This window comes from Abramis brama (genome assembly GCF_963993115.1).
Source record: "Abramis brama genome assembly, chromosome: 23".
In the NCBI taxonomy this organism is placed as follows: domain Eukaryota; kingdom Metazoa; phylum Chordata; class Actinopteri; order Cypriniformes; family Leuciscidae; genus Abramis; species Abramis brama.
In genome coordinates this window covers 30,073,102-30,095,790 of record NC_139985.1, presented here as the reverse complement: position 1 = coordinate 30,095,790, position 22,689 = coordinate 30,073,102, and the positions used below count along the sequence as shown (strand labels likewise).

General features: G+C 42.6%; 2 protein-coding genes across 2 annotated transcripts in view; one reads left to right on the top strand and one right to left on the bottom strand.

The window, feature by feature from the left end:
• mkrn2os.1 (MKRN2 opposite strand, tandem duplicate 1) overlaps nucleotides 1-3,939 on the bottom strand; it is a 5,482-nt gene extending 1,543 nt beyond the window's left edge. The window contains exon 1 of the mRNA XM_084101998.1: nucleotides 3,606-3,939. Within this exon, the coding sequence (XP_083958124.1) occupies nucleotides 3,606-3,814 (209 nt within the window). The 5' untranslated portion in view covers nucleotides 3,815-3,939. The remainder of the gene's footprint in view (nucleotides 1-3,605) is intronic.
• Nucleotides 3,940-4,315: 376 nt separating this feature from the next.
• Nucleotides 4,316-17,335, top strand: mkrn2 (makorin, ring finger protein, 2). Its single transcript, XM_084100709.1, has 8 exons — nucleotides 4,316-4,446; nucleotides 4,661-4,789; nucleotides 6,673-6,806; nucleotides 9,715-10,016; nucleotides 11,325-11,539; nucleotides 11,788-11,898; nucleotides 14,999-15,143; nucleotides 16,616-17,335. The coding sequence occupies exons 1-8, from the start codon at nucleotides 4,421-4,423 to the stop codon at nucleotides 16,763-16,765; spliced, it is 1,212 nt and encodes a 403-aa protein (XP_083956835.1). The 5' UTR covers nucleotides 4,316-4,420; the 3' UTR covers nucleotides 16,766-17,335.
• The last annotated feature ends 5,354 nt before the right edge of the window (nucleotides 17,336-22,689 follow it).

Genomic DNA, 22,689 nt, shown 5'->3' with positions numbered 1-22,689 from the left:
TTACTTGATCAGAAATGCAGTAAAAATTGAGAAATATTTTTACAATTCAAAATAGCTGTTTTCTATGTGAGTTTATTCCTTTGATCAAAGCTGAGTTTCCAGCGTCATTACTCCAGTCTTAAAGTGATAGTTCACCCACAAATGAAAATTACCCCATAATTTAGTCTAGGTCTATATGACGCGAGTCGAGTTCTGGCGGAAGAGTGACCTCTGACCCGACGCATGACGAGTGACCTCTGACCCGAAGCATGACGAGTGACCTCTGACCCGACGCATGACGAGTGACCTCTGACCCGACGCATGACGAGTGACCTCTGACCCGACGCATGACGAGTGACCTCTGACCCGACGCATGACGAGTTACCTCTGACCCAACGCATGACCTCTGACCCGAAGCATGACGAGTGACCTCTGACCCGACGCATGACGAGTGACCTCTGACTCGACGCATGACCTCTGACTCGATGCATGACCTCTGACCCGACGCATGACCTCTGACCCGACGTATGATGTAGGAGTAGCGTAAGCTCAGCTGAGAGTCGACGCCTCTAGTATGCTCTAGACCTCTAGACTCTTTTGCTACACACTCAAAAGTATGTACTTTTGAGTGTGTAGCAAAAGAGTATTCACGTTCTGGGACATACTTCGATGACGTCATGTGACGTTACGCACACCGCGACTGTTAACAAAACATTTTACATTTCATTCATTCTTATATGTCCAATATAATTTTATTTATTATTCCCATCTTTTTTTCCTCATCGTTTTTTCCACAATACATTTACAATGTGTTCTACTAAATTGAGGAGTGAAGCAGGGCGTCGTCGTAGATCAGCCAAGGCAGGTCGTTTGTGAGGCGGCTGGTTCTGACGTTCATGTGCAATGTGTGTAACGAAAGCTACTTATTTTCTGAGTTAAAATATTTAAAGTTTATAGTATAATATTGTTTAACGTATTTTAAGTAGGCGAATTAGGACTCAGCAACAGTTTTACCCCAGCAGTTTCACCCCGCGCATGCGCAGTTTCATCACAACAGTTTTACCCGCAGAGTCCGTTTACCGTTACAATTTGTATTATGCATTTCCTTAACATGTACTTGCTAATCAAACACTTTATATGAACAAACTACTAATCTATAAAACACAATCGGTCTTCCGACCTTTTACTATTGTATTGATATGCGCGAGGGAGAGAGAGCAAGAGAGCAATACAGCGCTCGTGTTGTTTGAAGGCGGTGAGAGTGCGCGTGCGCGGCCGGGGCTCTCTCTCTCTGTTCTTATGCGCCCTGTCCACTGATCTAAATAATTAGTTGTTACGACGACTTATTTGTTCCCTCGTTTTAATAAATCGTGGACACGTTGAACTAATTCCCTCCCTCATTTTGATTTAACGAATTACAACGTGGCCAAAAACAGTTTGATACTATTAATTAGTGCATGCTAAAAACCTATTTTTGTGAATTGGTGAATATTCAGGTGAATTATTTCGTGGCCACGAATTAATAATACCTCAGCACGTTTTACAAATTTGAGTACAACGTGGCCACAATATAGTAAAACGAGGGAACAAATTAGTATAACCTGCTGAGGTATTATTAATTCGTGGCCACGAAACAATATTCACCGGAATATTACCAATTCATAAAAATATAGGTCTTTTTAAATATATTTACATATTAATATAAACCAAAACTGCGCATGCCCCGCGAAACCGCTGGGGTGAAACTGTGGCTCTGCAGTCAGACCCTTCTCGCAGAGATGGCAAGTTCAGCAGCTAACATTTGCTGAGGTGAAGTGACGGCTAGTAACAGCAGACAAACGGCTAGCACTGACATCAGCGACAACCCACCTGTCACTCAAGTGGCCAGAACTTTAAATATTAATCAACTAAACGGATGAGTTATAAAAAAATTCACCCCCCTCACAGTTGTCATGAAGGGCAAAATTAGCTGTATAGACCAAAGCCACATACAGACACCAGGCTGTAAACACGTTTTTTTCTGCTGTAAAATTTGGCATTTTAACATGGGGGAGATACAGATTTGACTCACTTTTGACATCAGCCTCAAGCGGCCAGTCAACGAATTGCAGTTTAACTCACTTCCGTGTTGGTTTCAAGAGAGAGACGGGGAGGTTGCCGGTGTGGTGAAGTATTCGGTCACTCTGAAGTGATGGGTCCGGGCTGAGGACCCAATTAGTATGCCAGTAGTATACGATACGGTAAGGCAGTATCAGTGCAGTAATATCAGGTAAAGCTCATAGCAAGATAATCGGATAACGTTAGCTGTATGCTATGCTACTATCTAAGCTAACTAAAAAACACACTAACAACGAGAAATGTTTAATTTCACAATCTATAGCTTCGGTTAATATAATTTAAAATACATTAAATACATTAATGACTCGTTATAACATAGTACAAACGTCTTCTATAATAAAGTGATTTTGTATGATTTGTAACCAGGCACTAAAGCGATTACCCATAAAACGTGCTTTGAACCAATCGGATTGCTTGGGTCCTCAGCCCGGACCCATCACTTCAGAGTGACCGGATACTTCACCACACTAGGTCTCTTTCTTGAACTCAACATGGAAGTGACTTAAACTGCAGTTCATCCACTGGCCACTAGAGACCGGCTGCAGAAGAGAGTCAATCCCATAGACCCACATGTTAAAATGCCCAACTTTACAGCAGAAAAAAACATGTTTACAACCCTAATTTTGCCCTTCATGACGACTGTGAGGGGGTGAATTTTTTTATTACTCATCTGTTTAAATTATATTAAGCCTTAAAGTTCTGCATAATTAAGGGCGTGGCCACTTGAGTGACAGGTGGATTGCCGCTGATGTCTCTACTAGCCGTTTGTCTGCTGTCTGTTAGCGTCACGTCACCTCAGCTAATCCGCCTCGCTGCACATTTTCATTTATCCGGGAGTGACGCGCGGCCAAGATGGCGACGGTCGGCTCCGCCCACTTTGGACTTCAAAAACACTCTTCAGAAACATTACGGGTGACGTCACACACACTACGAACATATTTTTTTACAGTCTATGGTCAATACATCATGAGTCGGGTCAGAGGTCACTCTTTCGCCGGAACTAGACTCTCGTACAGCCGTTACTGGAAGCCAGTGATTATAGTTTATAAAGTGATAAATATGGATATTTTTCTTGGCTTCAGAAGGCCTTTATTAACCCCTGGATCTGTATGGATTACTGTTATGATGATGAATGCACTTTTTTGGGCTTCAAAATCTCAGGCACCATTCACTCCCATTATAAAGCTTGGAAGAGCCAGGATATTATTTAATATATATCTCTTTGTGTTTGGTTGTTTTATATGTAGCCAGTGTTTCCCAGCCCCATCTGTAAGGCTCAAGTTTATCAACAGTTAATGCTTAGCATTGAAACTTCATTACCTTCTCGAAATAGTCCACTAAACAAGTTGCGATTTGAGGAGCGTGCACTAATATTTTCAGTTCCATCTTATTATCTCAAGATCACGCCCACAATTATGGAACTCATGAATATTCATGTGTACTCCGCCCACTGGAACAGTATTTCACAGGAACCGAATATTACATGAATAATAGTCGTATAAACTCACCCAAGATGTGATGGTCCGTGAATAGATCCTATGAGAAACGCACATGAGACTTTGTGTCCATTAGTAAACGGGCAGGAAAGCGCGACCGGCGCGTTTAACAGTCCGAAAGTTGGAGTCTGATGACAGATCGGACACTGGCACTGAGAATATGAGGAGAAACTGTACACATCTCTTCCACAGTGTCTGTATTTGATCACAGTTTTCTCCATTAGAGTTCAGGTGTTCGCGTTACCTGTCGTCCTCTGAGCCTGATCTCAGATCGGTTTCGTTTTCTCACGTTCCACAGGTGACGTCATTGTGTTCGAAACTAGTCCAGCAGGGGGCGCAAAAAACAGATTCCTCCACTAAATCCATCTATAAAATTAAATAATATAACTTATTCTCTTTCCAGGTCAGTTTATCCGGTTCATTATTTCCCACACCTTACCTAATCAGTATCTGCAGTGAAAGCTGGTTTGTTATGTTCAGCGGAAAAAGATATGTGATTCGTGAACGAATCGTTCAAAAGAGTCAGTTCAAACGGTTCCATGCGTACTTACATGATGTAAAATAATCGTTTGTGAACTCCCAGCAAACACTGAACGTTTCCCTAACGTTCTCATTTTATAAACCAATAAAGAACTGATTTTTTAACCAAAAACTGAGATACGGCTATGAAACGATCCGTTCGAAAGAACCGACTCGTGGAAGTGAATCGCACTAGTCGGAAGCAATGATCAGTCGCGGCGCTGAGCCGGTGATATTTTCAGGTTGCACAAAATCGTGCAGACAGTAACATTTCACAGTAAAATATTACATTCGCACCCGGATAAAAGATGTCAACGAAACAAGTGACCTGCAGGTAAAGAGAAACGCATAACCGTCATTACACAGCCATCAAAGCATCGCTGACTGCAGTAAATAAGGTCATTGATAATATCATCATGACTTTGACATGAGAGAAAATGGTGTAACGTTAGCTGGACTGACGCATCGGATCTCTGACACTTACACATTTATTCAGCATCTCATGCTCTGATTCAGGTGTGTCGATGATGTTGTGTGTGTGTGTGCAGGTATTTCCTGCACGGTGTGTGTCGTGAGGGCAGCAGGTGTTTGTTCTCTCACGATCTGACCACGAGCAAACCTTCAACCATCTGTAAATACTACCAGAGAGGAGTCTGTGCCTATGGAGACCGATGCAGGTGACGCAAATATCATGCTTTAAACCTTTTTGCACGCATTTTCCTGAGTAACTAGGCATATTTTATGAGTGATTCTTCAATTTGTCTTTGATGACGTGTGTACTGGCGTGAAGGCGGGGCAACCTGTCACTCACATGAGATCCACCAATAGCAAACCACAACCATCCAATCAATTCCCCACAGACACAATCAAGCCCCGTCCTACATTTGTTCTTGTTTGTGAAGCGTTCACTCGGATATACAGAACCCTTTTCCGTTAGTAAACATTGTGACGTCTCTTTGTGGGCGGAGCTTAGGTGGAGGCAAAAAGATTCCCCTGGCCGCTTGCGATTCTGTCCAGGACTGCGATTGTTATTTGCAAAAGTTAACTTTAACGGACGGAACCAGATTGGCCCGACCCGTACACACTCACTCAATGGATGATCTGACAGGATTAACGTTAACGTTACCTCGACTGAGTGGCCTGACATCTACACCTGATAGAGAAACCGAGCGTAAAGAGAAACTGAGGCCGTATAAATCTTTAGATGCCGATAACTATGTGCTGAATGGTCACGTACACACGACTTGTGTGATACGATCCCCAGTTCTGCCCAGCCAGCGCCAAAGCCACAAGACGACTATGTAAAGAGTGACTTTACAGTGCAATTTTAACACTAGAACTGCCATGGCGGTCATTTTGACCGTTTTGAATTTTATATCTGCAATAACTTTGTTGAAAAAATAAATAAAATCCTGCTGGTACCTGACTTTTCCTAAAAGTGTCTGTATTTTAATTTAAAATGCTTTCCATATAAATTACACGTAAGGCAAAAAAACAAATTAACATATTTACCTATTTCAGCCATAGACGGTCATATTGACCGCACTGAATTTCGCGGTATTATTAGACATATACCAATATACACAACAATAAAATGTGGTAAAAAGTACACAAAACATATTCCACAACAAATCATTTAAATGTAATGATATTCAGAACAGAACAATAACAAATAAATAAACAATAAACAAGCCAAAATGAAATCGGCTACTTTCAAGCGAAAGTGAAAGCGGCGTTGGGCTCACGTAACTCTCTAATTAGAATCAAAATGTTTCAACATTTGCGATGTATTTGGATGGTAAACTATTCTTTATTATAGGCTTTGTACTTCACTCACGTTCCAAAATCGATGGAAAAAATCATCCTCTTCACATGCGCAAAATGGTACGAATTGTACTAGGCTACTGACTATATAAACAGAGCAGTGGAATTTTTATATGTTAGGTTGACTAGGCTATTTTATTATATTTTATTATGGCTGTAATGAACAGGCTGCGATGTCAAGATTGCAATGGAATATGGTGTGTGTGTTTGTGTGTCGGCGGGCGCGGGCGCGATCGAACAGTGTAAACATGAAAACAGGCTACTCTACATCTACGGATATTATTATTTATAGATGTATAATTAAACTTGTTTAAATGTACAGTTTGGTGTTGTTTTGTTTTTAAAAGATATCCTAATACAATAAATGCATTAATCTCTCAATTGGGTATTTATCATTAAAGATATAGAGTTTGGAATCTAGCGGTCAAAATGACCGCTTGTGGCAGTTCTAGTAGTTATGGGATTCTGGCACTTCTAGTGTTAAAGATGTGAATATTTTCTAGAAATAAAAATTCCAGATACAGCAATTTTATGTATTTGATTATTCTTTCTTACCAGGTTCTTCAAAAAGTCTAGTCCCAATCAATCACAAACATGTACAATCACAGATGATTCACAAATAAAAAAAGTGGAGAAAAGTGACTTTAATAACAGAATGAAGAGGTCCCCTAACTGAAGGATCTCCATGTACGTCTCATATATGTATTAGATGTGTGTTATGTGTGTTGTGTGACAGATATGATCATGTGAAACCGTGTGGCCGTGGCGCAGCGGTCGAGAACCCGAACAGATCCGGGTCAGCGCCGGGACCCGCTCCACCAGCAAACACTGGCAAACCTGCCAAAAAACCGCTGGTGCTGAGAGACAAAGGTACCATTCCCTCATATCACGATACTGAACTCACGACACGATATTAATGCGATACTCCAAGACATATGATAAAAGGTTAACAAAAACATTTAGTTGATTAAAATGCTACATTTGGTATTACATTGTGTGTGTAAATGAATAGTCTTGGACTTGGTGCTGAAACCCAAAGCACAGGACAATAGAGACACCAGAATAACAATATTCATGATTCTGAAGCTGAAAACACAGGATTATTTTAGATGAATATTTATTCTAGATATATTTATAATAATGTCGGACACTTTTACTGGTAACATCAGACATTTGGCATTATCAGGACACACACATATTCCCACATTGCATTATTATACATTATATTCAACATTATATATAGTAGTCTAATGTAGTTCTGACACTAAAACTCTGTAAACTTAAATATTTCCTGACAGTTATTTTTATTTTGGGGAACTATACAAAACACTGATGCATTTTTGTATTGCAATGTATTGTGACACGATATATTGTTACACCCCTAATCTGCACTCATGACTCTGCATGCTACATTAGAAATGAAAGAAATAAAGTAAATTATTGGACTCTATTAGGGGTGTGCAATGTCTCGTCTACGGTAATATTGTGATTGTTGTTTTAACGATGTGTGATCCGACTTAATCGAGTGTGTCCATCACTTTACAGAAACACAGATAGAGCGCACGCACATACACTGCATGATGTAGTCTAGTACGTTAGACTAGTGTGTTTTTATAACGCCCTCAAGATTCAAGATAAGGGGCAAAAATACCTCTGTATGTCTTTTATATTTATATCATTTAATATATCACATTAAGAGTGCCGTTTTTTCTTTAAAATCCCCCTGTGGTGAAGATCCAGCTTTTAATGTTGTTTATATGTCTATGTGGTGTTTTTAATATGCTTTAAAGGTCCCGTATTATGCCCCTTTTCACAAGATGTAAAATAAGTCTCTGATGTCCCCAGAGTCTGTATGTGAAGTTTCAGTTCAAAATACCCAACAGATCATTTTTTACAGCATGTTTAAATTGTCACTTTTTGGTGCTCAGAAAAACGCGCTGTTTTAGTGTGTGCCCTTTAAATGCAAATGAGCTGCTGCTGGACGACCCAGGGGGCGGAGCTTCATGAGCTCGCGCTCAGTCTCTCAGGACAATATCACCTCACGGAATGATGATAATATCAGAAACTCTCAGTAACGGTGTTCATTTCGAGTCGGACAATAATGCCTACAGAGTCAGAGTGCTGTATAGAGATGGAACAGGTATAGTTTAGTAGTTTAATTACGGTTATTATAACGTATTTGTCATCTGCTTGTATGTATCCATTATTTATTAATAGCCTACAAGCCTGCTGTTTCGGACCAGGTCCGAATGATGATCAAACATAAACTGATGAGTTTAATAAAGTTTATTGTACATCACACAAAAGATGAAGCGTCAGTTTTACTCCAGAAAATCACCGTAAGAGCTGAGTAAACACAGTATAAGAAGTGCGCAAGTACATAAACGAATTTCGGTAGAGTTGAGGGAGCATTTTCTTTGAAAACAAAATAATTCCACCTCGTCTTCAGCGGCTGCCTCAGATTTCGGGAGTAAATAGAGAGAGCTATGTGGATTAATACATCCAGCCACACAACACCTACAACGCTTGGGAGACATTCTCAGGGCGGGTCTATGTTAAAACGGCAGTGTCTGTCAACACTCGTGGGCGGGGCCTGTGGCTTTAGTGATGTCACTAAAGCCGCATTCTGAAAACATCCTGCCCGCTCAGATTGCATGCTCACTCCACGAGAGACATGGCATCCTCCTGGGCGTTGACGTGGCGCCTCGCTAACAGATATCTCTAGAGCTGCGGGCTGGGCGACACCTAACACTTTCGCTAGATATTATAGTTTTGTGTGTAGAGCCGGTCTCCTCCCGTGTTCTCACCCTAAATGGGAAGAAGAACTGAGAGGCCCGGCTCTGTCGGCTTGCTGCGCCCTGTGCCTTTTATTGCTCCAGAGTGAAAAACCTGTTGAGTCCTCCAACACCCTCGGGCCGGACGTGGTGGAGTGTCCAGCGCCAGGCCTTTATCCGTTGAATCCTTGAGAACCGGGTCTAGGCTGGGTCCCTGCGGGGATCCAATATTCCTATTCGTAGGGAATGAAGAGGAATGTCTCGGTTACGTATGGTAACCCTCATTCCCTGAAGGAGGGAACAGAGACACCACATAACGTCGCCACATCTGCTGCACCCCGCTGGGGCAACCAGGTCACCGGCTCGGCTCCTCAGCGAAAACCTGAAGATGCGATGCGATGTGATGCCTAAATGCTGCTCATTATATGCGTGTGCCGCAGTGCAGCGCAGCTGATGCAATTATAGCATGCCAATGTGCATTGGTTCGTTTTAGTTACACTCGAAGTAGATTTGCCTCTCTAGCAAGATTCCTATTCGTCGATCACAGACGTTGCGTCTCCGTTCCCTTCTTCTTCCTGTTGACAGAAATGCAATATCATATACATAACTGTGTTTTCAGTGATGTATAAAGATATTACATAATGAACGGTTTTGTTTTTATTACCTTAGAATGATTTCTACCTACATACACCGCTGGTCCCCTTACATTGAAATAGCCATTTTGCGCCTCATTTCTTAACGGGCTACTCTCTGCTGTCTCAGACGATGACATCTATTCCTGTCGGCCACCGTAACTTCTGTTGGTTGCAATTCGCAACCTCACCACTGGATAACGCTAGAATTTACACACTGCACCTTTAAGAACGAATGAAAGAAGGAGCAGCAACACAGTTTCTTTTGCTTCTCTTGAACTTTCAGAAATCAATTGAAATGTGAACGAGTCACGTCTTTTCCCAACAGACCCAGGAGAGACTGTAATGTTACTTTGTGTGTGTGTTGTGCAGCTCTGGGTCCATTTGGAGGCGAGAGTGCCGAGGACTGCTGGGACTACAGAGACGCCAGCGCTCACGGTAAACCGCACTCGTACCTGGAGGCCATTCGCTCTGGGTTGGAGAGTTCTGAGAGTTCTGCCTCATCCGGCCCGTATCCGGACGCCGGGCCTCAGCCGCAACTCTGCCCGTACCTGGCGGCGGGCCAGTGTAACTATGGCGACCGCTGCCCGTATCTCCACGGCGACGTGTGTGAAATCTGCCGGCTCCAGGTTCTACACCCGCACGACCCCGAGCAAAGAGCAGCGCATGAAAAGGTGACTTCTATTGGTTTTCATTCGTTCAGTTCAGTTTTTTAATGCAGCAGATTGAGTGCCACAGTTGAAGTAAAGATATAATATTTATTGCATGTTTGATATACCCAAAATTAATCATTCGTCATGTTTAAACACCATTCTCCTCCACCATTGACGCTTTCTGTTTTCTCCTCCACCATTGATGTATTCTGTGAGAAATGCTGCCACTGTAGATCCGCCAGAAACAAGCGGAGTGATACACACTGTGAAACGGTTTCTGTGTGATATTAGTAGAATATCGCACGGCTAGATAAGGCTCTCAGCCAATCAGAGTCGAGAACCAGAACTAACTGTTGTATAAAAAATATATAATGTTTGTATGACTATGTTGACATGTTTTGTTTTAGTAATAATGTAGAAACCTTTTTCATAATCGCATTTCAACTTCATTTTCAAAAGTAAATTTAAAGTCCCCCTGTGGTGAAAATCAAGCTTGTAATGTTGTTTATGTGTCTATGTGGTGTTTTTAATACGCTTTAAGACAAACCATGTGTAAATTCATAAGTCGACACCATTGCTGAGTATTTTCTCCTTAAAACTGCAGTGAACCAAAGACAGTCTCAAAAACACGCTTTGAAATCGCTGGTGTTTCTGACGTCACAAACTACCTTGTAACCAATCAGATCAACGTGTGATCGTCAACCAGTGGATCTCTGAGCTGAGTGAGTGAGTGGAGGCGGGGCTCATTTGCATATTCATAGAACCGCGTGTACTAAATGTGGCAAGGGTGTCGAGTTACATTCAAGCTGTTTTAAGACATAATTTATTTTTCAAGAAAAAATAATAATTTTGGTTTGAGTTTTAAGGGCTAAAATGATTGACTACAGGGGGACATGATGATGCTGATGATGCTGGTGATAATGCTGATGATGATTCTGATGATGATTCTGATGATGATGATGATGATGATGCTGATAATGATGATGATGATGATTCTGATACTGATGCTGATAATGATGATGATTCTGATGATGATGATGATTCTGATAATGATACTGATGCTGATAATGATGATTCTGATGATGATGATGATGATGATTCTGATAATGATGCTGATGATGATACTGATGCTGATAATGATGATTCTGATGATGATGATGATGATGATTCTGATAATGATGCTGATGCTGATAATGATGATGATTCTGATGATGATGTTGATGTTGATAATGATAATGATGATGATGATGATGATGATGATGCTGATTCTGATGCTGATAATGATGATATTCTGATGATGACGATGATGTTGATTCTGTCTGGTCTCAGATGTGCATGGCGGCCTTTGAGATGGACATGGAGCGGGCGTTTGCGGCTCAGCAGAGTCAGGATAAGCAGTGTAAGATCTGTCTGGATGTGGTGTACGAGAAGACGTCTCCGTCGGAGCGGCGCTTCGGGATCCTGTCGAGCTGCGTACACACGTACTGTCTGAGCTGCATACGCCAGTGGCGCTGCGCCGAGCAGTTCCAGAACCAGATCCGAAAGTGAGTCAGTCCACTGGGATGGACTTTTAATTAATCATAACTAGTGGTGGAATGGATCGGATCATTTACGTTTTTTGAGCCACGGATCGGATAATTTTTCGGATCAGCAACTTTTTTTAATATAATATATAAATATAAATATTTATGAGGGGGGATGTAACTTTACTTTTCATTAATTACTTAAAACTCCCTTGAAGTTCTTCAATACTACCGAGTGTTGTGGAGTAATGAAGAGTTATTGTGTGCAGGTCTTGTCCTGAGTGCCGTGTGGTGTCGGAGTTCGTCATTCCCAGTATGTACTGGGTGGAAGACCAGGATGAGAAGAACCGTCTCATCGAGGAGTTCAAATCTGGAGTCAGGTATGACTGAAACGGGTTTGTTTTGTGGCCTGGTAACAGAATTACAGGTATATACAGGTATAGCTATGATATACCTATAGGATTCTACACCTCAGCTCTCACCGGACGTGCTTTCTCCGCCTCCGGCCAAGCTGCATCGGCCTTGCACACAATGGCTGTGTTGCAGGTCTACCAGGCCAAACTCCTCCACTCGATGGACAAGGCTGGCCCGGACCCTGAGGCCTTTCGGGATCTGCGGAGCGCCATGGACCTAGCCTTGCGTGTTACCAAGGCTACAGCGCAGGCTATAGGGAGGAGCATGGCTAGCCTAGTCGTGCTCGAGCGCCACCTCTGGCTTAATCTCACTGAGATTAAGGATGCGGACAAAATCGTGTTCCTCAATGCTCCTGTCTCCAGCTCCGGTCTCTTCGGCCCGGCGGTGAAGGGATTTTCGGAGAGATACACTGAAGCGCAGAAGTCATCCCAAGCCATGCGACACTTCCTGCCCAAGCTCTCTAGCTCCGCATCGAGTAGGCCCAAAACCACGGCGCCAGCAAAGCAGGTCTCTCAGCCCCGCCCTGCGGCTGATACTCACCGCCTTTCGCGGCCTGCAAAGCGCTACCCGTTGCAGCAGATGGGCAGCGGGTGTCAAGTGCTTAACTCCGAAATACAAAATCTGTTAGCAAAAGAGGCGATAGAATTAATCCCTCCTGCACTAAAAAATTCGGGGTTTTACAGCCGCTATTTTCTAGTACCGAATAAAGACGACGGCATTAGACCTAAGGCATCTGAACAGAGCCCTCATGAGACGGCCATTCAGAATGCTAACTATCAGACACATCCTCACGCAAGTTCGCCCAGGGGATTGGTTCTTTACTGTGGATCTGAAAGATGTGTACTTTCACATCCGGATAGCCCCCCATCACAGGCCATTCTTGAGATTCGCCTTCGAGGGGCAGGCATCAGTTCTGCCGTTCGGTCTGTCCCTAGCACCCTGTACATTTACGAAGTGCATGGACGCGGCGCTTTCTCCCCTGAGGCATCAGGGAGTGCGCGTGGTGAATTATTTCGACGACTGGCTTGTTCTGGCGCAGTCGAAGACCGAACTTTTGACACACAGAGCTTCGATCCTCAGCCATTTGGAATGCCTGGGGCTCAAGATCAATTTATCCAAGAGCAAACTGAACCCCAGCCAGAGTGTAATCTTTCTGGGCACAGTTATCGACTGTACAACTATGAGAGCGCGACTCACACCAGAGAGCGCACTCTCTGTTCAACAGCTGACAGCCTCCTTCAAAGCAGGCGCACGCACACCCCTCAGAAGGTTTCAGAAACGTCTCGGTCTCATGACAGCCGCATCGCCAGTACTCCGTATGGGATTACTGCGTATGCGTCCGCTCCAGCACTGGCTCAAACGCCACGTGCCAGCCCTTGCATGGCAGTCGGGGAGCCTGCACATTACGGTGAATCACGGTTGTTTACGCGCCCTGATTCCCTGGCGGGCTCAGGACTGGTACCACGAGGGTGTGACCATGGGGGTGGCCTCCAGGAGGAAAGTGGTTTTCACAGACTCCAGCCTAGGTTGGGGTGCGCTGCACAAGGGCAAGCCTGTCTCCGGCCTCTGGTTGAGCATGGAGAAGAGCTTACATATCAACTGCCTGGAAATGAAAGCAGTTTCTTTGGCCCTGAAAGCATTTCTGTCAAACCTCAAGCGACACAATGTCTTAGTCCGCACGGACAACATGCCGGTGGTGTCATAAATAAATCGCCATGGTGGCATCAGGTCTGGCAACCTGTTCACTATGGCGAGAGACCTCCTTCTCTGAGCGCAAGGCAACCTGAGCTCTCTGAGAGCAGCACATATCCCTGGCTTTCAGAATCTGGGTACAGATATGCTTTCTAGAGACAACACTCCCCTAGGCAAGTGGTCTCTAAACCCACAGACAGTCCGTCTGATATGGAGTGTTTTCGGCGAGGCCAAAGTCTTTTGTTCTTTGTTCGCAGTGTTCTTTTCGAAGAGCAGGGACGCGGTGGCCCATCCCTGGCCCAGTTTCCCCCTTTATGCGTTTCCCCCCGTTTCCATGATTCCCCAGGTCATCAAACGGGTCAGGGAGAGCGGATGCCCAGTCCTCCTAGTGGCCCCCCTCTGGAAATCCAGGCCGTGGTTCCCAGAGCTGGTTCAGATGATGGACGAAGTCCCCTGGCCTGTCCCACTGAGGAAAGATCTCGCGCAGGCGAACGGGACGACCTGGCATCCTCGCCCAGATTTATGGGCTTTACATGTGTGGCCCCTCAACGGGTATCCAGGGACCTCCCTGACAGGGTCAATTTCTGAGGCTAGAGCCCCGTCTACCAGGCGTCTGCATGCCCTGAAGTGGTCAGTGTTTTCCGGCTGGTGCTCGGATAGACACTTTGAACCCCAGTCATATGAGGTATCAGTGGACTCAATAAATCCTGATCTTGAGCAAAATAAGCAAGCTGACTTTCAGTACAATCTAGGATCTGGAAATAAAGCAAAATAACTGAGAAAAATGAGAAATATTCCTCAGATGCCATGTTCGTAAATTATTGCTAAACATCTAGCTTTAATTCGATCTCAAACAGATTCATTAAAAGTATTATTACTCCAACTGCGTGACGTCATTAACCATCGTGGTTGAACGACCAATTTGCGACAGTATGGTTTCGGAAACAGTCGTGACTAGCTAGATGATTTCTTCAACGATGCATATAGTAGTGAAGTAGCGAGTTACGGCGTTGTACGCACCCCTGGTGGATAGTTACTGTAACTGAGCTCTCATTTATTAAAGCAATACACCCTCCTAGAATATTGGCAGTGATCGAACCGAACATGGCTTCACTTTCAAGAGCAGCTGCAGTCCGAACAGAAATCAACAGAATCCGAGGTGAAAGGTTAAACGTTTGAGTGGCGTCTGTAAAGCCTTTGATCTTCCTTTGATCTGCACTCAAACGAAGAGAAGTCCATTTACTCTCCTGTATTGGCAGAATGCAGAGATATTTGTTTGATATTATGGTTTGAATGTGTATTAGACCATTCTGTGTTTTCTTTATATTGGTGTCTCCCTGAATCTGTTTCTGTTTATCTGTGTGTGTGTTGCAGTAAGAAACCCTGTAAATACTTTGACCAGGGAAGAGGAACGTGTCCGTTTGGTGGAAAGTGTTTCTACATGCATGCATACGCTGACGGGACGCGAGCAGAACCAGACAAACCCCGCAAACAGCTCAGTGCCGAGGGGAACGTCCGGGTAAAGACCACACACACACACACTTATATATGCAAATTACTATGCAAATCCTCATTATAATAATTAATACGCAGAATAAAGGGGCGGAGCCTGGTTGAGTTAGTTAGTAGTGTGTTAAACTGGCGGTTATGGTAAGGGGCGGGACATTTCCCAAACACACTCGAAGCGCTCGACCAATCACAACACACTGCTCCAGCTGACCAATCAGAGCACAGTGTGCTTTTCAGAAGGAGGGGCTTCATAGAGACAGGAAGTAAACAGAGCGTTACTGACAGACTGGGAAGAGAGGAGCCGCAACAATGGAGAATATGAGGAAATAATCAACATTCAAGCAGGAAAACCTGTTCTAGTAGAGCCTGAAACTACATCAAGACTGTAAAAGGTCCTCTGGTGCTCTTCTTCGCGTGTCGGTCAGAATTTTTGTTTTCAATGAAATTAATGTACTATATTTTAGTTCAATAATATTTTTTATTTAATATTTTGTAATTTTAGGGGATTTTATGGTACTAAATTATATTTACGCATTATTTATAATCCATTTATTCACTTTTTGAGCATAGACCTGAAAATTAAATTTCCAATTTCCAACTTAAAGGTGCAGTGTGTGATGTTTAGCAGCATGTAGTGGTGAGTTTGCGAATTGCAACCATCAAAAGTTACGGTGGCCGACAGGAAGTGATGTTGTCATCTGAGACAGCAGAGAGTGGCCAGTTAAACAATGAGGTTTCTTTCCAAAGATAAATTAAGAAATTATGTTTACTTAATTATTCAGTAAAATAATAAGTTATTGTGAATATTATTCTTCCTTGTTCATCATTGTGTCAGTGTTTTATTCGCATCTTTGCCCGAAGAACAACATTTTTTGTCCATTTAGGGCCACCTTAGAAACATGTAAGGGGACCCGCGGTGTGTGTAGATAGAAATGGCTCATTCTAAGCTAATAAACACATAACGGTTCATTATGTAAGGTCTTTATACATCACTGAAAACATAGTTATGTATATGATATTGCGTTTCTGTCAACAGATCCTCCTAAATATTACACACTGCACCTTTAAACTGTCGTAAATCTGGAATGCTTTAGAGCTGAGACTGAAGTTTGATGAAGTTTCAAAAGACGACACGTGGCAGATTATTGCTGAAGTGAAGAAAGTTTTTAAAAGTGCACTTAAAGTTACAGAATTTTACGTTTATTATGAAAAATGTGCAAAATTCTATTTTATATGAAATACATATTTTCAAAAACATGTTTTACTCAAAAACTGCGAGAAATTCAAAGCCATAAATCTAAACAAGATGTATTTGAAATTTAAGTTTGATATCTCAAAAAGAACCTGTTCATGTCCATAATTTTGTTCACATAACAAGTGCCAAAACCTTTACCAAGTTTCGTACCATTCCGATGATGTAAAAAATTCAATGTAAGGTTTGTCAGAGGGTTAAAATGTGAAATATTTCTCTCTCTCTCTCAGTTTCTGAATTCAGTGCGTCTGTGGGACTTCATCGAGGAGCGAGAGCATCGTGGGCTTCCCCAGTACGAGGACGAGGTCAATGAACTGGGCGAACTCTTCATGCAGCTCTCCGGAGCCGGAGACGAGAGCGGCTCCTCGGCCTCACATTGATCACATGACAATAACACGTATCGAGAGCTTTTCCGAAGACGACATTCTACCAGTGGTGCGTTTCTGTGCGACAGCATATACTACATCTGTACGAGTATGAAATATATAAAGCACCTGTATCGTATCTGTAGGCTGCTATATTCTCCTGGGAGGAGTTTTTTAACGCAAGGCCCAAAGATGAATGTATACAAAAATGGGAACTAAAAATCACATTTTCAAATGCACTCAAATAGTGTATGAAGTATAATAATGTTGTGTCAAAAATGAATAAATAAGTAGTAATTGTTGCACTTAGTTCAGATAACATACATAATTTATTACATTTGGGCATCATGCAATATTACTGTGGTTTAAAAACATAAAAGCATCCATTCGTTTTGTCACTAGTGAATGGACTTATCTGTATTTTTAGGATATATTTACTTCATTTTGAATTCAGCTGATATCATAGTACTGAATTTCACTTGTCTGGTTTACTCTTGAATCTGATATGGGTTATTATATATTCATTTTCTGAACTGTATTGTTGAGTGACTCTGGAGCGAGTGTAATAAAACGTTTCGTGAGCGATTGGTGTGTGTGTGTGTTTGGCACAGACACGTTTACAGACACGGGATCAGAACTGTTCAAATACACTGATTCTGATTAAAGGGATAGTTCACTTTGAAATTAAATTTTGGTATGTTTTAGCTTACCTCAAGGGCATCCAAGATGTAGGTGTCTTTTTTCAGTCATTATATGACTGACAGACAAGAACGGTTTGACGTAAAAATATCAAAATTGAAACTACTGCGGAAAAAAAGACACCTACATCTTGGATGCCCTTGAGGTAAGCTAAAACATACCAAAATTTAATTTCAGAGTGAACTATCCCTTTAAGATTGATATGCTAATATCAAAAGTAGGGATGCACTGATATGAAAATTATGGCCGATACCGATAATTCTTTATATTTGAAAGCATTTCAGTGTTTATCGGGATGGTTTTGGGTCATCCGTGTGCCTCTTCACTTTAAAGGGACAGTTCAATGAAGATTTTTGTCATCATTTACTCACACTCAAGTTGTTCCAAAGCCGTATGAGTTTCTTTATTCTGTTGAACACAATAAATCTGGTTAATGTTGCTGCACCAGACCGCATGGTGGCGCCCGCGGACTATCACCTGAACACCGACACTCTTCAGAGCTCGACGGGGGAAATACCAGTCAAAAGTCAAACATCTTTAAATGATTCAGAAGACAAAAATCAATTAGTTATCAATATCACTATTAATCATATTCGTTATCAGCATCCCGCCTGTGAGTGCTAGCGGGGAACAGCGAGGTGTCGTCGCTCTGAACGCGATGTAAACACTCTGATCGGTGAGTGTGTGTGTGTATTCTCCGCTATGACTCTTCCAGCTCTCCAGAAAAACAGTGTTTTCTTCAGGAAGATTCTCAGCCAGTTTCCTCAGGACTTCAGTCTGGCCTTCGCTTATGGATCTGCTGTGTTCAGGCAGAATGGAAGCTGTCAAGGTCAGATGAGGGTAAGAAACGCCTCACGTGACGCTAATGTTATGATCTGAAGAAACTCTGTCACTCGGAGTTAAAGTAGATTAATCTCTGCCTAATATACAGTACAGCAGTCCTGCTGAATCATCATCAGTCTATAGTTTAGTTACTGTTATGGAGAACAAACAAGGAAAACTACACTAGCAGTCAGAAGATGTGGATCGGTAAGATTTTTAATGTTTTTAAAAGAGTTTTCTGCTCACCAAGACCGCATTTAATTGATTAAAAACAGTTAAATTGTTCAATATTATGACAATTTAAAATAACTTGTTTATTTTAATATGTTGTGAAATGTAATTTATTCCTGTGATCAAAGCTGAATTTTCAGCATCATTACTCCAGTCTTCAGTGTCACATGATCCTTCAGAAATCACTCTAATATGAGGATTTGATGCATCTCATTTGAAAATTCCACCAGGTGCGCGACTACACTGGAAAGAGCCGTAGCGGAAGATTAGACTGGCCTTTCTACAACACATCCTGACGTCACGAGTCTTTATGGGATGTGTGTGAACGCACTCACAGATTCCGGAAAATCACTGGCAGTGTGAACGATCCTGGGACAAATCCATGTATTTTCCGGAATCTCTGTGTGAAAGGGGCTTAAGTGTGTGTGTGTGTGTGTGTGTGATGTGGCAGCCAAGATAGATTTTCCACATACCCGGATATCCGTCGAATGTTGTCACGGACGCTAAGAAAGAGGCTTACATTCGAGAGTGTTTTCAAAAAGAGGGGATTCAACTCGATCAACCACAACCCAGCTCAGAGGTCTATCAAAAAGCTATTGTTGAAGATCCTTTGGGGCGGTTCCACTGCAAACCATTCTGGTGAAAGACCCCGAACAATTCACCAGAATCGTTTTTGGCGATACTGACACACTGACATATTTCACATTCATCTCAGGCGACGTAGCTCTCGTCCAGCATCGGCCAGCCAAAGGCGATGCTTGCGAGACACGCGACATTAACGTGTTTGTAGGGACATCAATCGTGGTTGTATCTTGCTATTAGTGTTACTCGATCTCAGTGCTGCATTTGATACTATCGACCACAACATTCTTTTAAATAGACTCGAAAATTATGTTGGCATTAGTGGAATTGCATTAGCATGGTTTTAATCATACTTATCTGACCGTTATCAGTTTGTAGCAATAAATGAAGAGATGTCTCATCGATCACAAGTTCAGTATGGTGTACCACAAGGCTCAGTACTAGGACAGTTGCTGTTCACTCTGTACATGCTACCCTTAGGAGATATCATTAGGAAACATGGCATTAGTTTTCACTGTTATGCTGACGATACTCAGCTCTATATTTCTTCACGCCCAGACGAAACTTACCATTTCACAAAATTAACGGAATGCATAGCTGATATAAAAAAAATTGGATGACTAGTAATTTCCTACTACTTAATTCTGAAAAAACAGAGATTCTAATTATTGGACAAAAAACTTCCTCACGTAATAATCTAGAATACCGTCTAACACTTGATGGCTGCTTTGTTAAGTCTTTGTCGTCGGTTAGGAACCTGGGTGTGCTCTTTGATACCAATCTTTCATTTGAAAGTCACGTGTCTAGCATCTGTAAAACCGCATTTTTCCATCTTAAAAATATATCTAAATTACCTCATATGCTCTCAATGAAAAATGCGGAACAATTAGTTCATGCGTTCATGACCTCAAGGCTAGATTACTGTAATGCTCTACTGGGTGGTTGCCCTGCACGCTTAATAAACAAACTACAGCTGGTCCAAAACGCAGCAACTCGAGTTCTTACCAGAACCAGGAAGTATGACTATAATGACTCTAATAATGATCAGAATTTCCTGAGTCTTCTCTGTTACTTAGATGATGTGCTTTTGTTTGCTCCAAATGAGGAGTTGGGTTTGAAGAGATTGGAGTTGGTTTTTGAGCGCCTGAAATTATCTCCAAAGAAATGTTATTTTTTGCAAAGGTCAGTAAAGTACCTTTGTCATGTGGTCAGCGAGACAGGTGTGGCTTCAGACCCTGATAAAATCAGGGTGATTATTGAAATGACTGAGTCAGACCTTATGGATGAAAAAACTGGTGTTCTTACAGAAGATACGTTCTTTTCTTGGGATGGTTGTACATTACCAGCAGTTTATAGAAACAGTGTTCAGTAATTGCAAGGCCACTTTTCCAGTTGATTGCTGGTCCTAAGGCTCAGAAAAGGAAAAAGGGTAAGAAGAACCATGTCGAAAAGAACAATCACTGCAGAGGATTGGACTGACGATTGTAGGCAGGCATTTAGTCGTCTTAAGCAGGCCCTGGTTGACGGTGTTTTATTGGCTCATCCAGATTTCAACAGCCCATTTTTAGTTTCGGTGATGCTTCCAGTAGTGTCCTGGGTGCGGTACTTTCACAAGTGCCAGAGAATGGGGGTACAGCAAAGCCGGTTTATTTTGCCAGTAAGTCACTTTCGTTCGCCCAGTCAAAATACCCGGCACATCGGCTAGAATTTTTTGCATTGAAGTGGGCTGTATGTGACAAATGTAGTCACTGGTTGAGAGGTTGGCCCTTCACCTTCACATTATGGACCGAATAACAACCCACTGATATATATTATGACAAAGCCGAAACTGGATGTTTGCAATCATACCTGGGTTGCCAAGTTGGCTCCATATCAGTTCGATATTGGGTACATACCTGGTTCAAGGAATGTTGTGGCAGATGCTCTTAGCATCGTCTTACTAGGGTACCTTGTAACTCACTGTTAAAGGAAGCATCAGCAGTCCAAGGGGAACAAGTGCAAGAAGTTTTCAGATGGTCTGCGGTCCCTTTTGAGCTTGGCACAGAGTCTGGCACTGAGCCAACTCATGGCATATTGGCAGTAAATTCGCAAACACATGTAAGTAGGCCATCTGGTTCTTGGTCTGCAATGGAAGTGTGTGCAGTCATGGAGGTGAAGAGGTCTCATTTGGTTACCCAACATTGTGACCTTTTGTTACCACAGTTGATTCATCATGTTGTTCCCACAGATCAACCAAAACTGTAGGGCCTGTCCTGCGCAGAGTTGGCTGAGAGGCAGCAGACTGACAGCATATTGGCTAGAGTGATTTTTTGTGTGGAGAGGGGTAAGAAACCGTCTAGTCGTGAGTGTAAACAGGAGCCAGTGGAAGTTGTGAGGCTGCTTAGATCCTGGAATAAGTTTGAGATGAGATCAGGGATTCTTTAAAGAGTTTCAAGGGATGTAGTGTCAAAGAAAAAGACATTCCAGTATGTCGTTCCAAAACTACTTGGTGTGGACAGTGTTGAGGGGGTTCATGATGATGCTGGTCATCAGGGCCAACAAAGGACATTGTATCTGGCGAGACAACATTTTTTTTTGGCATAAACTTGAGAAGGATGTGAGAGATTATGTTAAATGTTGTAGTAGATGTGTCTATGGCAAATCCCCTGAGCCAGAGGCTAGAGCTCCTCTTGAAAACATCGCCACATCTGATCCCTTGGAGCTTGTGTGTGTTGACTTTTGGTCGGCTGAGGACAGCAGGAATAAGTCAGTGGATGTTCTTTTTGTCACTGATCATTTTACGAAGTTGGCACATGCTTTTCATTGCCCAAATCAGTCAGCCAAAGCTGTAGCCAAACAGTTATGGAACAACTTTTTTTGTATATATGGTTTCCCCAAACGAATTCACTCCGATCAAGGAGCAAATTTTGAAAGCACTTTAATTTCCGAGCTATTGTCTGTTGCAGGTGTGGAAAAGTCACACACCACTCCGTATCACCCAATGGGCAATGGAGGATTTAATAGGACTCTCGGAAACATGATTTGAGCGCTGCCCCCTGTAGCGAAGCAAATGTGGCCTCGAAAGCTGAAATCACTGACATTTGTTTCATGAAACTACTGGATATGCGCCTTTTCAGCTGATATTTGGAAGGACTCCAAGACTCCCTGTTGATGTGGTGTTTGGGTCAGTTTTGCGAAACAATGATGTTGTTGACTATGATGAGTATGTTAGTGATTTGCTAAAAGACCTCAAACAAGCAGAGACAATTGTGAGGATGACTGCTGGAAAACAGCTGAAAAGACACACCGCTCTTTACAACAGAAAGGTTAAGGGTGCTCCGGTAGATGTTGGGGATAGGGTCCTGTTGGCGAACAAGGGAGAGCGTGGGAAACGAAAATTGTCCGACCGCTGGGAGAGTAATCTGTACATTGTTGTTGACAAGAACGCTGAAACCAATACTTTCACACTTGAGAATTCTTCCACAGGCCAAGTGAAGATTGTTCCCCGCAACTTGATCATGCCTGTACATTTTCTGCCTCTTCCCGATGATGTTGCAGAGGGACCTTTGAGTGTGGAAGGGGGTGTTGGGAGTGAAGAAACCCAAACTCTAGAGCTCTTACCTCAG